The sequence below is a fragment of the Tyto alba genome, unplaced genomic scaffold (genome assembly GCF_018691265.1).
Source record: "Tyto alba isolate M040663 unplaced genomic scaffold, T.alba_DEE_v4.0 Super-Scaffold_7, whole genome shotgun sequence".
NCBI lineage: Eukaryota > Metazoa > Chordata > Aves > Strigiformes > Tytonidae > Tyto > Tyto alba.
The window spans coordinates 40,846,539-40,860,908 of record NW_024881328.1 but is presented as its reverse complement, the minus strand read 5'-3'; the positions used below and the strand labels follow the sequence as shown (position 1 = coordinate 40,860,908).

The following is a 14,370-nucleotide window of genomic DNA, read 5'->3' as shown; positions in this document are numbered from 1 at the left end:
AGTCAGCACCGTTGTAAATCAACCCACCCTCGGGAGCATCATTTCAGCAGCTTATCCCAGTCAGCCTGCCGGTTGTTGCACGTGTGGAAGGACCCTGTTTTCCCACCTCAGAGGCTGTGGGTGCACCACGCTGTGCTGTGGTTGCCCTGGCGCGGTGATCCACCACAAAACACTGCTTGTGCGAGGTGGAAGCAGCGTGGCGTGTCCTTCTCCTGCACCCCCAAGTGCCATTTGACCAGCTTGTTCGGTGGCCTGCATGCCAGCACCAGTTTTACATGCAGGGTGGTGGGAACCTTGTGTAGACATATCTTCCCTCTGCAGCACTTGGGGCAGCTGTTTGGAAAATCAGGTATTATTATACTCAGAGAAATGGTTTTGTTTCCCCTTGGTTTGGCCAAGCGGAGTCCTCTGCACCTAGAGATGCCAGGCTGAAAATGAGGATGGAGGAGTGAGAGTGGTGGCTGGTTTCACTGGATTTGCTATCTTTAGAGACAACTGAATAGTATATGGTTTTGTTGAACTCTGCACGTAGAGGATGGGTTTACTTCCAGTTATCAGGAAAAACACTGTAAAATGGATGGCTGGAGAAGATCCAGGCCACTTGTCCTATATATCAGTTCACAGCTATCTTACAAAAGGTTACCGAGAACTGCCAAGATTGCAGCTCTTGTGAATAACAGCTTTAAAAGATCATCCCTGCTTCTGGAAGGGCATGTTTCTCTTAAGGAAGATACCCCAGAAATCCCATTCTTTTATCATCTAGGAAGACTGAAAATCAGAAATCAAGCCTGAGCTCCACCCATACCTGGTTTCACAGGAGAGGCTTAGCTTGTAACACTTCTCTCTCTCAGTTTGCCACCCAGGTGTCTGGACCCCTGACTCAACTGGACTTGAGGTCCGGTTGAACCTCTAGCAAATAAGAAACACGTAACTTGCCTTGTCCTTTGCGTCCCTGCTCCTAAGTTCCACCCTATGCACACGTGGTCACCACAGGCACTGATGAGCTTCATGTAACATCATCTGGCCCTATGACATGTGATAGTGTCTGTGTGAATGGCTCTGGGTTTGATTTTTTTTTTTTTAGCTTCTGCACGAGTTCATAAGATTCATGAGCCTTTATTCATGGTTGGATGATGGGGGAAAGGGCTGTGAGTAGGCGCGTTTAATTGTCCTTCTCAAAGCAGAGGATTGCTGGAAGCTGGTGGTTGCTGGGTCTGAACTGCTATAATATTCAACAAACTGCTTTGATAAAGGGGAAAAAAAAAAAAAAAAGTCTTTCTTTGCTGGTACATACACCACTGAGCTGGGGGAGGAGAGTTTCTCTGAAGAGATGCAGTTCCCAGGCCAATGTAATATTTGAAATTTATTCTGTGGACCTGAGCCTGGGACGTTTCCCACACAGTGGTTTTCTGGCTACTCCAGCACTTTTTGGGGGTATGGCTTTGCTGAGAACTTGCATTTTTTCACATTTTTCATTGCACAGCAGGCTACATCTTCCCAATTTCATGCAACCTCCTTATCCTTTTGGAGAAGGAAGTATTTGGATCTGTGCCCCAAGTGTTGGAGCTCCTGGCATGATTGTACCTACAGGACGTGGAACAGGGTCTCGTTGTGATGTTAATTAGTGTCTATTGACCCACTCTGCTATTTAGATGCAGTGGGGCACACACAGGCTCGTAAATACGCTTACGTAAGGAGCAGCCCAACTGATGCCTGGCTCCTGCCAATACACTAATTGCTTTTGCCGGGATCACATCTCCGCTGGAAGAGGAGCTAGAAATCAGTTTCTGGCTTCCAGCGGAGACCGTGCTTTCCTGATATCCATCCTCAACACTGCATCTGTAATCATCACCTCTTCTGCACAAAATTCATCCAAGTTTGGATTCAAAAGGCCTTTCTGGCTCTGTTCTTGGAGTTTAGTCTAATCTTTGTTTCAAGTGAGTTGCTGGGGTGGATAATTCCCTGTACCCATGGGCCAGCACAGCATCTGAGCGGCAGGGAGGCTGGTCCCACCAGGCAGGATAGTTTTCCTCTTATGTCTTGCCATCTTGCTCTCTGTTTAGATACCTGTTGGGGGAAAAAAAAAGTGTGGTTAGTATCGATATTTGCTCTGATGAACTTGAGAAACGGGTTTCTTTTAATATCCAAGGTCTGGGGAATTCCTGCGTAGACACACAGAGAGTGTTTTACTGAGCAAGAGAACAGCTTTGAGAGTCGGATTATTGCAATATATATCCCTTTGGGTATGTGATGTGTTTTCTTAAAATCCTGTCAAACCATCTTTTCTTGCTAATTGTAAATGAGGGGAGCAGCGTGTCCTAATTAAGCCGTTTGCTACAAGCAAAGCTCAGCTTCCCAAATTGCTGTCAGAGCAGTTCGCAAATGTGGGAGGCCGGTCTCCGGTGTGGCTGTACTGGTCGGGGGGGGGGGGGGGGGGGGGGGAAGCCAGACGCTCTTGATTTTTTTCCTTACAAAGCTGTTGAAGGGGGAGAAAATGGGTTTAAAGAGATCAGCCACGGAAGAAAGAGCTGAGAAGTGAGCAGCAGGGGAGCAGAGGGTTGCGGTGGGGCAGGACCCACCGTGATGGAGCCGATCCCCATGGGGTGTGCAGGCTCAGCTCCTGGCAGGGATGCTCAGCCCCCTCCCAAACCCCGGGGAGGCGTTTGAAGGTTTCGTTTGATTCGCACACCCTGCATAAAGCAGGCAGCTCCGCTGAGAGTAAACATTCTCCTTCAACCCCAGCCAGGCGGAGGAGGTCTGGAGCTGGCAGCAGCTCTGGGCAGGACCCCGGGGGAAGGCAGGGCTGCCCGCCCGGGGTGATGGGGAGTCCCCGCAGCAGATAGGCACCGCGCCAGTCCTGCTCGCCACCCGTCTCCGCGGGCAGGCTCGCCCGGCAGACCGGCTGCGGTGCTGCCAGGAACCGGCTGGCCTGCCCGCAGCTCTGCCTCTGCCCGTTTATATGGGCAGCCACGGAGGTGGGGCCGAGCTCTTTCCCCCCTCCGTCAGCATCCCGAGGTTCGGGAGAGCGAGCGCTCGGGGTAGCGAGTAACGGGACCGTGTTCGACTCGCCGGGACAAGATGGGGAGGAAGCTGGACCTCTCCAAGCTAACCGATGAAGAGGCGAAGCACGTTTGGGAAGTCATTCAACGGGACTTTGATCTGCGGAAGAAAGAGGAGGAACGGCTGGAGTGAGTATCTGCCGCGAGGTTGGGTGCAAGCAAGCCGTAGTTGCAGGACCCTGTGTGCCTTGCTGCGTATGGGTTGCAGGAATAAAGCAACACGGTGAGGCTGCGGGCAAGGAGGAACAGCCGGGATCTGGCTGTTAAAAATCAAACCCCGTAGTTAATAGATTACGTTATCAGCGCCAAGGTGACGCGTTCGGGCTGCAAAGGTGCAAACTGGCACCGTGCCACCGGTGGCGACGCAGATCGGTGTCGCTGCCGTGGTTTACGGGGACAAATATCTGGCCCCTGCTCAGGAAATGCCTTTGTGGGGCTGGACGCTGGCGTGGCTCTCACGGGGAGACCTTACCTTGGAGCACAAGATGGGATTCGGCTCCCTTGTTTTTGTTTCACATGGTGGTTCTTGTGCGTGTAGGACAGGAGGGGTATTCAGGGATTCAGTGGGTCCTGGGACTCCACAGGCTCCTGAAGGAAGGATCCTAGAAAGATAACTGAGAGGAGTTGGAAGAGCTACTCTAGTAGCCTTAAATATGCTCTATATTTAAGGTCTGTGCCATCCTGGGAAAGTTTTAGGGGGCCACAGATTGGGACAAGATTAAGCAGCAAATGGATATATCTTCTAAGTTCTTATAAACAGAGCATGTGACAAAAGTCCTGTTCAAAAAATGTTCAGTGAGATTAGATTAAGTTTTGAGCATGAGCAGCTGTGGGGTTTTAGGCTTTGTTTGTTAACTACATCAGGCATTGAATTTAGTAATTTCTTAATTTTATTGCAAGAAGATGCAGCGTCTCTGTTCAGGGTCTGGGCAAGTTCTTGTTATTATCCCAAAAGGATGGCCCGTGTTCCCAGGCTGGGTTTGGGCAGTGCTGCACTCCTGCTGAGCCCTTGTACCCTCCTAGCTCTGAATTTTGTGAGCCAGGGCTGGTGCTGATGGCACGGCGATGCCTGGGGATGCTCATTGGTTCCTCTGCCAGATCCCAAGGGAAAGGTGAGGGGTGAGAGTCAACCTTCTTCATTTAGGATATCTGCATCTGAGCTGTCAAAGCATCCCTCAAAAGCTTGCCATCATGGGTTGCTACACAAGGCTGTGTGGGACCTTCTCCATTTACACCATTAGTCAGGAGAAGCTCTCAGTCATCATATATTTCTGAACCTCCTGATTATTTTTTTTGCCTAAGAAACCCCAGCCCGCGTAGGAGGCAGAGATAATTCAGTATCATCAACTACTGCCTTCCTCTACTGGTAGCTCTGAAGTGAAGGACGGAGATCAGACAAGGATGTTTAAAAAAATTATCACCCTGGAAAGGGTGAATGTCTCCCTTGTGATGGATCTGAGCTCTGCCTGGAGGAAGGAGGTGGGGACCGACATTGCTGTGCCCTGCAGCAAAGAAGTGGGCGAGATGAATTCCTTACCTACTTGACCTTGGCGCCAGACTGGCTTATCTGGGTCCACTGTGATGCCCAGGAGCCTCCCAAATTGAGTGCCATGATATGGGAGGTATAAGACAGGGGAAAGGTCTCAGGATGCTTCTACACAGCTGCTGTCTTTTCTCCTAAGCAGCATTCCCTCTGCCCCATCAGTCACGGCGTTTTGTTCATTTTGGCATTTAATCCTGTCCCGGGGAAGGCTGGCGTTAAGCCTGTGGTGTCTGGCACTGCCTGAGTCTCTAGGGTAGAGCATGTTACCCGGTCCAAGGCTTGGTTGCCTCTCTCTAGAGGCTAAAGCCGTACATCAGATATTTCTGTAATAACTGGCCCAGACCAGACCACCAGTCTGGGAAAGCTTGCCACAATCCTGTACGCCAGCCATGGACCTACATGACCATTTTTTGCCTGCTAACAAGCTGGGACATGATGTGATGTTATGGGAGACCCTGCGGCCATTCACCCTGCTCCATGTGCTCTGACCCCCCATTTGCTTCCCTATTCATTTGCTTTTCTATTCCAGGCTTGTCTCAACCTGCAAGCCTTGAAGAAATGTTCCCCCCCACCCCCCACCCCGCCCCAGCTTGGTCCTTTTCTTCCCTTTCTGTTGCTTCTCTGCATTTTCTTTTTCGCTGAATCTATTCACCAACAGCGGACAAAGGCTTCAGCTGGCCAGAAACTGCACAATCATGCGAGGGTAATGCTTTGCCTGAGAAATTAAATAATGGGCACTTTGTGGGTCTCTCCCTGATTTCTTCCATAAACTTCCCTGCCAGAAACCCCATTTTGGGGGGACGATTGCCTGGGTCTCTCCTGGAGCTCATCTGGACCAACCCCACTGCAGTTTGGCATCCCACCACCACTGATGTATTCTGCCGTGAGCAGAGCAGGGAAGGGGCTGGCTTGTGCTCCTGCCAGTGAGAGGAGACAAGAGGCGTGCAGTTCCTGCGGGTTTTAAACTGGTTTGGCTGAGACTTGTCCTTCCTTCGGCAGGTCTCGTGGGCAAGGGAGGGGAGGTGAAGGGATCCGACCGGTCTCTGGGAACCAGAAAAAGCAGTCCAGTGAAAGACCAGATCCTGCTGGAAACAGCCCTAGCACAGGAGTGGAAAAGGAGCAATGAGCCCAACCCAAGGGTTTTCTATTTGGGAGTTTGTTTTTAGTAGCCACATAGAAATTCCCTGCTGAACATTTGCACTAGATCGTTTGAAACACCACTAAGACAGTGAATATCTGAATATAAAAGGTAGGTGCCCAGTTCAGTCTTTACACTGATTTTTACACGGTTAATGCAAGTTGGTATCGCTCCCGTGTAACAGCAAACACAGCCTGGCGTGCTGGCGAGAAAAATCTCTCCCAGAAAACAAAACGAGAGCTGATCCCTAATGCACAAACCGATTTGGTTACACAGAGATTAGCCTGATTTACATTCATGTCGTTCCCACCAGCAGCCAAATCACTGCCTCCGTGGACACCCCGGCACTGAGTTGCCACGCCAGCGAGGCTTCTGCTGTGGTCCCCCCGGCGTCACCCCATCCCCCCAGCAGCCGGGGGGCACCAGGAGCATCACCAGAAGCCCTGTGGTCCACGCTGTGCTCCTGAAGCAGCCTCCAGATCTGAGGGTTTTGGCCCAGGCTGACTTCTGCTCTGGAAAATGCAGCTTCCTTACCCTGCCTAGACAGAAAAAAAAAGACTTCTAGGACCTTCCCTACAAGTCAAACATTGCCTCTCAGCCATGGCCCCAAAGGCAAACATACCTGAGGTGGTGTGTGGCACGGGGAACAAACAGAAAGCCTTTGGGTAGCTCAGCAGGCCCCCACCAGCTCGGCAGGCATTTTATCTGGCCCTGGCTGTCACCCGGGGTTCAGCCTCCTGCCTTCCTGCATGGGGACCTGCTCTAGCAGCCAGGACTGGAGAGCAGAGGAAGCCTGAAGTGATGGACTGCCAGGAGAAGGTGCTCTTGGAAAGCATTCGTGTTGGCTGGGCTTTCACAGGACTGTTGTGAGCATCTCCTCCTGCTGCTGTCCTCTGAACAGCCAGAACCTTGTTGCTCATCACTTCTGCCCTTAATAAAAGTCTCCACTGAATTTAGCACTGAAGGATTAAATTAACACCACTTTTAATCCTTTTTAATCTCAGATTGACTTTTTTTTTTTTTTTTTTTTCCTAACCTGCAAATTCCAGAAAGATTTTAATTCCCATCTGAACTTCAGACTCAAAGATTGTGTTGGGTTGAGATGCAGGCAGAAATTTTGAGAAGAGTCACTTTCCTGAAGTCCCTGGGATTTATGCTCCAGAAGCAAATGGGACAGGTTTTGTCACAACCAAATCTAATCCTAAATTTAACAGCAGCAGATCACCAACGTATAGTAACCTGCCCTGAATCTGGGCCTCTCCTCTTTGCTCAGCTCAGCTTGTTTAACTTGTGATATGTTGTTGATTAGATTTGCCCTACAGCTGTTTCCACAAGCTCGGGATGTTCCCTGGAAAATCATTCCTCAGATGATTGAAGCATGGTGGAGTTTGCCACATGAGAGTTCGCAGTGAAATGCTAACAAAACCAAGTTCCTGTGTTTTGGGATGTTTTCTGCAGGGAGCTGAAATGCAAGATCGACCAGGAGAGCAGCAAGAGAGAGTTCCTGACGAATCAGTCCCACCTCAACGAAACCCACTGCGTTCACTGCCTCCAGCCTTTCAAGTTCCTGCTGAACAGCAAGCGGCAGTGCCTGGATTGCCGCTTCTACACCTGCAAGAACTGCAGCCGCTACAACAAGAAGGAGCAAGGCTGGGTCTGCGATCCCTGCCGCCTCTCCAGGTACCGCTCCCGCGACGGAGGGCGAGGGGCGAGGCGAGCCTTGGGGCTGAGGCTCAAGAAGAGTCGCCCAAACTCAGCGTCCCTTTATGCTGGTTAGAAACCGGGCTGTGTTTCTGTTAAGAGGCGGTTTCTGGGTGAGGGTCTGGTCACCGTGAGCGTGGCTGGACTGGCTCACCTGTATGCGCATCCTCTCTTTGGGCAGGATCGTGAAGATCGGCTCCCTGGAGTGGTACTACGAACACGTGAGGTCCCGTTTCAAGAGGTTTGGAAGTGCCAAAGTGCTGCGGTCCCTCTACGGCAGGCTGCAGCCAGGGCAGGGGCTGACCTCCGCATTTCTCGGTGAGGAGGAGCGCCGGGGTTTCTCCTGCTCTGCTGCACCGGGGCAGGAACATCAGCATCAACGCTGCTCCGAGTGCCATGCTGTTTTGAGAAAGTTCAAAACATCTTGGGGAGGAAGCAGAGGTCCAGAGTTGTGTGTTCATACCAAGAGCAACAGAGCAGATGTTCTTGATGGATTTTTTTTTTTTTTACCCCCTCTGTTAAAGTTTTTACCACAGACTTGAGAATATCTCGTGCTTAGTTTTAAGTGTCTCACGTCCTGCAGTTTATAAGGAAGAGTTGCAGCTCTTGCTTTTCTTTTTTAGCTCTTTTCATCACAGTGGACAGCTTTTGAAATTAACCCGAGTTTAACCTGCAGGTCCATAACATCCAGCTGGCTGGATAAAGCCAGCACTCATTTTTTCCCATGATCTAATGATTTTTATATACAATCAGATGATGCTCCGGCACTGACAAAACTGTGTCAAAATTAGTGAGTTACCTGTCACCATAGCTATATTCTTCAGAGCTTTATGGATCTTCAGTATTTCTGATACTAGTCTGATAGTGCTGAAAGCTGTTGTTATTACAGTATTGTTTACCGAGTAGCTGCTAGTTGCCATTCATACAGCTCCTGCACTTCTTTGCCTATTGCCTTTGAAAACCAACATGCATTTTATTCCCATCTTGAGGAGCCACAGAAAAGTTTGCACAAATAAATCAGACATGAGCAGATTCAACTGGTCCAATCGGGTTTTTTTATCCAGACCAGATCAGAAAGTGCATGGAGGTTAGTGGCACTGAATATAAAATTAGTGGACGGAGAGACAATTTTTGCAGCGTTCACTCTGAAAATGCATCAGACAACGCAGAAAGGACAACCCAAGACAAAACTAAACCAAGTGCAAGGATACCCGTTCTTTAGGCTTCTATAAATTGAGATTCCAATGTCTTTTTCAAAAAGAGATTATTTTGTTGTTATTACTTCATTATGGCTGGTGAATTGGCTTGACCCTTGAGCAAGCATCTCCTCCTGGGACGCGTCTCTGGTTGCAGGAGGTACAGCAGAATGACATGAGACCATCGCATTTTGCATGGCCCTCTGCTCTTGGCTGTGCCTTCCCCTGCTGCCACACTCCCAGGCGTGTTGCATCCGGACTGTGGAAGTGGTGGAATTAGCTCTTTGACTTCTAAAAGTCAAGTCCTGTCTCCACGTGCCTGTTTTGTTCTCTACTTAAAGAGCATTTTTGATGATTGCGCCTCGTGATGGCTTGAGAATGAGAATTCTAACCGTAGCTCTGAGGCTAGTTCTCTGCAAGATACTGGAGGAAATGTGCTTATTTACTTTTCCCACCATTTTTCTTTTCACTTAGGTCTTCATGACAGAGTTTACAGCCTGCCAGACATTAACAGTAAGTAAAAAAGAAAAGTGCAGCATGTGGCTTGCAGGTCAGGAGAGGTTTCCAACATCTTTTTCTCTTCACACAGTCTGGCTATTATCACACCAGCATGGTTTGGTGTGGCTGGACCAGGGAGGACATCTCTCCACTGCGATGGAGGTGGACTCTGGTGCTCATCTCTTACCCCATGGTACACCTGGGGTCTCCAACAGGGTTTTTAGTTACATGCCAAACTTGAAGCTTGCAACTACTCATCTCAATGCACCTGTGTCACACACTGAAAGCTGGCCATATTCTTAGGGAACCCACTGAATTTGGGTCTTCAGGTTGCATTCCTTAGGAGCCCTTGAAGGCAAGATGCACTGCACCTTGGCGTTTGATATAGGAAAGAGCATTTTCTCCACCTTGAGTTTGAACTCAGGCTGGCATTTGTTCCTGATGCTGGGCTTGGCAGTGGTCTGGGTACAGGGATGGGGACTCAGAAAGGAACAGGTTGCTGATAGAATAAGTGGAGCTGGCTGATGGGAACCGGGAACAACAGAAGCAGAGCCCTGTTGGGCTGAGCTGTAGTGCCTTCAAACACTGGAGTCACCCGGGTGGACCTCGGGGTGCTCTCTGTGGTGGAGGTGCCCTTCATCTTCCTGCGGTGGTCACTTCCACACCTGTGATGGTGCACAGCTGGAAGGAGAAGCAATGAGAGGCCAGCCAAGCTTTTGCATGATCAGGAGCTACGAGTGGGTGTCTGCAGTGCTGCCTGGGGACTGCACCCCAAAGAGCTTCTACCCTACAGACCTTAGACTGTGGGCACTGCATGCCAGATGCAGCACTATTCCTTTCCCACCCTTTATCCCCTTTCTTTTACTTGTGCAACCTACTGGCCATGGTGTAGTATACAAAAAAAATTAAAAAATAAGTAAGATTTTGGGACGTATTTCTAATGTGGACCTTTTCACCCCATATAAGAATGGGGTGCAGGAGCTGCCCATACATGGCGTGCCATTGTCTCCCCTCCAGGTGAATGCCAGCTCCTCACCAGTGGTGACATCGGGGACAACAGCAATGATGAAGACGATGTCCTTCGTGGCGCTGAAGCAGAGTGCTACAGCAGAGTAAGCGTTTCATTCTGGGGCCCCTTCTGCCTCGCACTCTGTGCCCTCAGCTGCTGCCTGGCCTGCCTTGGGGGGTGGTGGTGGTGGTGGTGGTGGTGGTGGTTTTCTATGCCACATTCAGAACTGGGCCTTTCTCTCAGTTTTCCTTCTCTGAGATAAGGCCCTCTCCCAGTTTGAGTAGAAACAACCAAGTCAGTTAAATCACAAATCCTTGTCCTCTGGAAAAAAAGACTCACTCTTGACACTAAGGATGTCCCCAATTAATATAAAAGTCCCAGCTCCTACTCATATAATGAGAGCCCACCTGTTTTTAACTAACTGAAGAAATATGTGGTAGAGTAGCAAAGCACAGCTGGGTTGATGACTATATCACGTTATCTCCTGGGGTTTTCTGGGACTGTGTGTACAGATTAAGAATAAGAAGCCTGATGGGAAGTGTATTTGTCCCTGTAGCATGTGTGAAATCTGCCGGTGTGTTTGAAATGCTGGTATGGTGACATACATGCTGTTACATACATACCATCTCAGCCTGCGGCTCCGGGTATGTGCCGCGTTTCACACACCTGACACTTCATTTTGATCTGCTTCTGCAATCTTAGCGGCTTGTCCAAGCTGCTCCTGCCCCAAGGCAGCTGATGACCTCCCTAACATCCAGAGAGATCTGCCCACATCATCCTTTCTCTGAAGACGGGGAGATTCTTCAGGACTCGAAAGCGTCTCCTGGATCTCTCTCTGAGCTGTAACCTGGCTCAGCTTCCCCACAGTGCCTTTACAAACCAGTGGAGAACTTCCCACTCTCTGCTCAGAGAGCCAGAGACTGTGGAAATCAGAACCCACTTTTCCTTGACTCCAGCATAAGCACACGCTGCCCTATATACCTAGCTCCCTTCAAGCAGGATGTCAGACCCAAATTTCCTCTGCAAAAAGCAAGAGCCTTGCTTTGGGCTGGGCAAACTCGGGCAAACTAAGGAGACAAGGCCCTTCCCTCCACCTCTCTTCAAGGTCAGCTGTGTTTTATGCTGAATTTTCCTTTCTTGCACTTCCTACGCTGACTAAGATGCGCAAGACAAAGCGCCTGCTGTCTGTCCATCCCTTTGATTTTGAACTGGACTCGGAGTACTCTGCTCAGTCTCGCCGCCAGTCTGTGCAGCTCTCTCCAGCAGCCAGCAGCCCGGATGCTTTCCAGGTACTGGGAGAGTGCTGGGGGGTTCCTTTCCTCTCTTATTCTTGCTCCTTGCTACCTCTTCTACCTCGTCCTTCAGCTATCAAAACTTCCTTCAGCTGGTGTTGAGAGGCAGTGGTGCCAATCCTTGCTCCCCATAGCCCCGCTTGCTCTCTCTTCTTCCGTTTGAAGTCCTCTGCCTCAGGTTGAGTCAGGAGTAGGACATCTGACTGAATCGAGGATGAGTGGTAAGATGAATTGGCAAGAGGTTCTCTGGCCTTCTCCCCACAGGTTTCTTTGCTCTCTGCAGAAAACGGTTTTCTTGTGTTGTGCCAAGGCTATGGGACACCCTAGTTTCCAGAGAGCTTTTGGAAGTTCAGTACTCACAGGACAAAATGAAAGCAGACTCTTGTCCCATCATCCCATCCAGTTCAGGGCTGGTTTTGCCATGTGGTGGCACTGAGGACATAGTTGGCTGGCAGCTTCATGGGGCACACAACCCTTGTGAGATCGAGAAGACGAATCCCACAGAGCCAGCGTGATTGCAGCGATGGCACCTGGCGGGGTGGGGGGCCCCGTCAGTCAGAGGGGACAACAAAAATTGCGTGAGCTCTGGTTATTTCTATATAGGAGACTATATGTGTCTTAGTGTCAGGAGCTCCTGACCAGGAGCAGGACCCACGGACACTTTATCTAAGCCCATCTTTATGCAGCAGAATTCAACGTGAGTCAAGGGAGGGCTGGCCCCTGTCAAGATCATCTGAATTGGGTTTGTTGGTTGCATATTATTTGAGGGGCAGAGGGTGGCTATTATTGGAATAAGCGAAAGGGCGCCGTGTTTTAAAAGACTGGAGCTTTTTGCAGCCTAGCTGAAGGGACTCTGTGCCTAATTCTTGTAAAAATTAACAGTGCCCCCTGGCAGCGATGGGGAGTATTGCTCAGGGCTCATCAAGGAGGCAAAGAAGTCTGGATTATTAGGAACTGGCATTATAAAAGGTCAATCGATGCATGTATTGGAGGATAAAGCTAGGAGCTGTTAGCGAAGGTCAGGAGAGGCAAGGAGTCCTCACAGGCAGCTGCTCAGCAGCAATCCTCATCTCTCAGTCCTTCCCAGACTTCCCCAACTCAGCCGAAGATGCCTCCCAGGAGGAGTCCAGGATCATGGACACAGATCTGGTCTTCCACCACGTCTTGCAGGAAGAGGGACTGGGCGTGAGCCCTCCGGAGCAGCACTTCAGCACAGAGGTTCGGCTCACCGTCAATTCACGGACAAGGAGCCTGGAAAGAAATGCAAAACCTGGTAGGTGTCTCTGGCCAGGCTCCTCTTGTATCCTTTTTGAGACAAAGTGTCTGCAAGAGCTGGACCAAAATGAAGATGTCTTTAGTATTTTTGAACCACTTCAAACTTAAAAGGCTTGAGGGTCAGACAAAATATGCATCTGCAAAAGTGATTTTTCTCATGAAAGAATCGGATTAAGTTATTTAGCTGTAACAGGCTGGTCTTGTCCCCAACAAACTCATTTCCCAAAGCCAGAAGGGTTGTTCTTCAGGTGTCCATCCCCTTCATACCTACTGGTCTTGTTCAGGATAGAAACTAGATACAGTCAAATGGACACTACTGGAAACAACGGGGTGTGTTTCCTCCTGCAGGCAGCAGTAGATGAGTTCAACTCCCTGCCAGAGGATGTTGTGAGTGCAGAAAGTTTTGACCTTTAAGGGGACTTGAAGTAAGACTGACAAGAAGTGGAGGCAAGTGCTGGGAGTTGCTAAGTAGCATCCTTGTAGCTGGGCAGGAGGCACTGGCAGGCTACAGGATCTGTAGTTTCATGAGTCTGTAAATAACCTGTCAAATGGTGGTGCAGAATTTGCCTTTTACTGCTACTGGTTCTCCTGCTGTGATAGCAGAGCCAGGAGGGTTGGATACTGCCTTGTGAACATGAAGCTGTAGAATATACCCTTCTGGGTCTCCAACTGTTTGCCTGTATTTTCAGGGCACTAGGAAACACTGGGTAAACCTTACTGTGCACTGTTTAAATTCCCACCCTGAGCCCCGCTGGAGTGACACAGCAGCAGGGCTCTCTGCCTTGTTAATTCCAATTTCTCTCATTGTTTTTGTCTCATTTGAAATTCTCCTCTTAAAAGGAGACTTTCCACTCTTTAAAATGCTCCACCCTGGACTGGTACCTCTCTAGCCTGAGCTAAACGTCTTCCAGCACCTGGACAATGCATGAAGGGCAGCGTCCAAACCTGGACTCGAAGAAAACTGGGAAGGCCATAGCAGTTTTTGGTGAGGGATCTGGCTGTTTGGGGCATGAGAGATCAAGGATGATGCTCCTTGTGCCCACTGCTATCTCAGCAGCGCTGTGAGCTAGGTGCTGTGTGGCCACAGCGGATGGAGCTGCATCCTTAGCCTCGGTCTCTCTTGCAGAAGCATCTCCTGCTGAAGGATAAATTGTGTGATCTGGAGAAGTGCCTGATTATTTGCTTGTCTTAAGGATGGGGCCGATGTCCAGGAAGGAACTTAAAGGTGTGATCTCTTGTACCTTTGTGCTGAAGCCTTCTCTCTCCAAAGGCAGCCCCCAGAACGAGCAGCCCCGGTCCCGGTACTCTGCAGATATGGACACCTCTGATGAAGACGTAAAGGGAGCCCAGTTCCCTGCCTACCCACACCATCACATGAAACGGCGGAACAGAGCTTCCTCCCAGGAGAACATCAGCCACTCTGGGAATCAGGTACCAAACAGCTGATGAGCCTCTTGTGAGATCAAGTCTGTGGCCAAGCCCCTCTTGCCGTAAACAGTGCTCATTATCTGTGAGGTGCAGGGTGGTTCAGGGGAGAAGAAAAACAGTGACGACAAACTAAGGTGCAACCGTGGTAGTCTCCCATCCAAGATGGATGTGGAGCACGAGCAGAGAAGCCGGTGTGCCCTAGGTATCCACACAACCGCTGCCCTTCCTGCG

The 14,370-nt window shown here is 49.9% G+C and overlaps 1 protein-coding gene across 7 annotated transcripts in view; it reads left to right on the top strand.

The window, feature by feature from the left end:
* Window positions 1-2,492: 2,492 nt before the first annotated feature.
* The window catches only part of MLPH (melanophilin), a 28,535-nt gene continuing 16,657 nt past the window's right edge, over window positions 2,493-14,370 (top strand). Inside the window, exons 1-8 of one of the 7 annotated variants that reach the window (XM_033010747.2) lie at window positions 2,494-3,188; window positions 7,199-7,420; window positions 7,623-7,759; window positions 9,112-9,150; window positions 10,153-10,247; window positions 11,305-11,433; window positions 12,514-12,709; window positions 13,982-14,142. In XM_033010747.2, the coding sequence (XP_032866638.2) occupies window positions 3,079-3,188; window positions 7,199-7,420; window positions 7,623-7,759; window positions 9,112-9,150; window positions 10,153-10,247; window positions 11,305-11,433; window positions 12,514-12,709; window positions 13,982-14,142 (1,089 nt within the window). In that variant the 5' untranslated portion in view covers window positions 2,494-3,078. Of the gene's footprint in view, window positions 3,189-7,198; window positions 7,421-7,622; window positions 7,760-9,111; window positions 9,151-10,152; window positions 10,248-11,304; window positions 11,434-12,513; window positions 12,710-13,981; window positions 14,143-14,370 lie in introns of all 7 variants that reach the window. The other 6 variants (XM_033010746.2, XM_033010752.2, XM_033010749.2 and 3 more) reach the window with 6 other exon arrangements.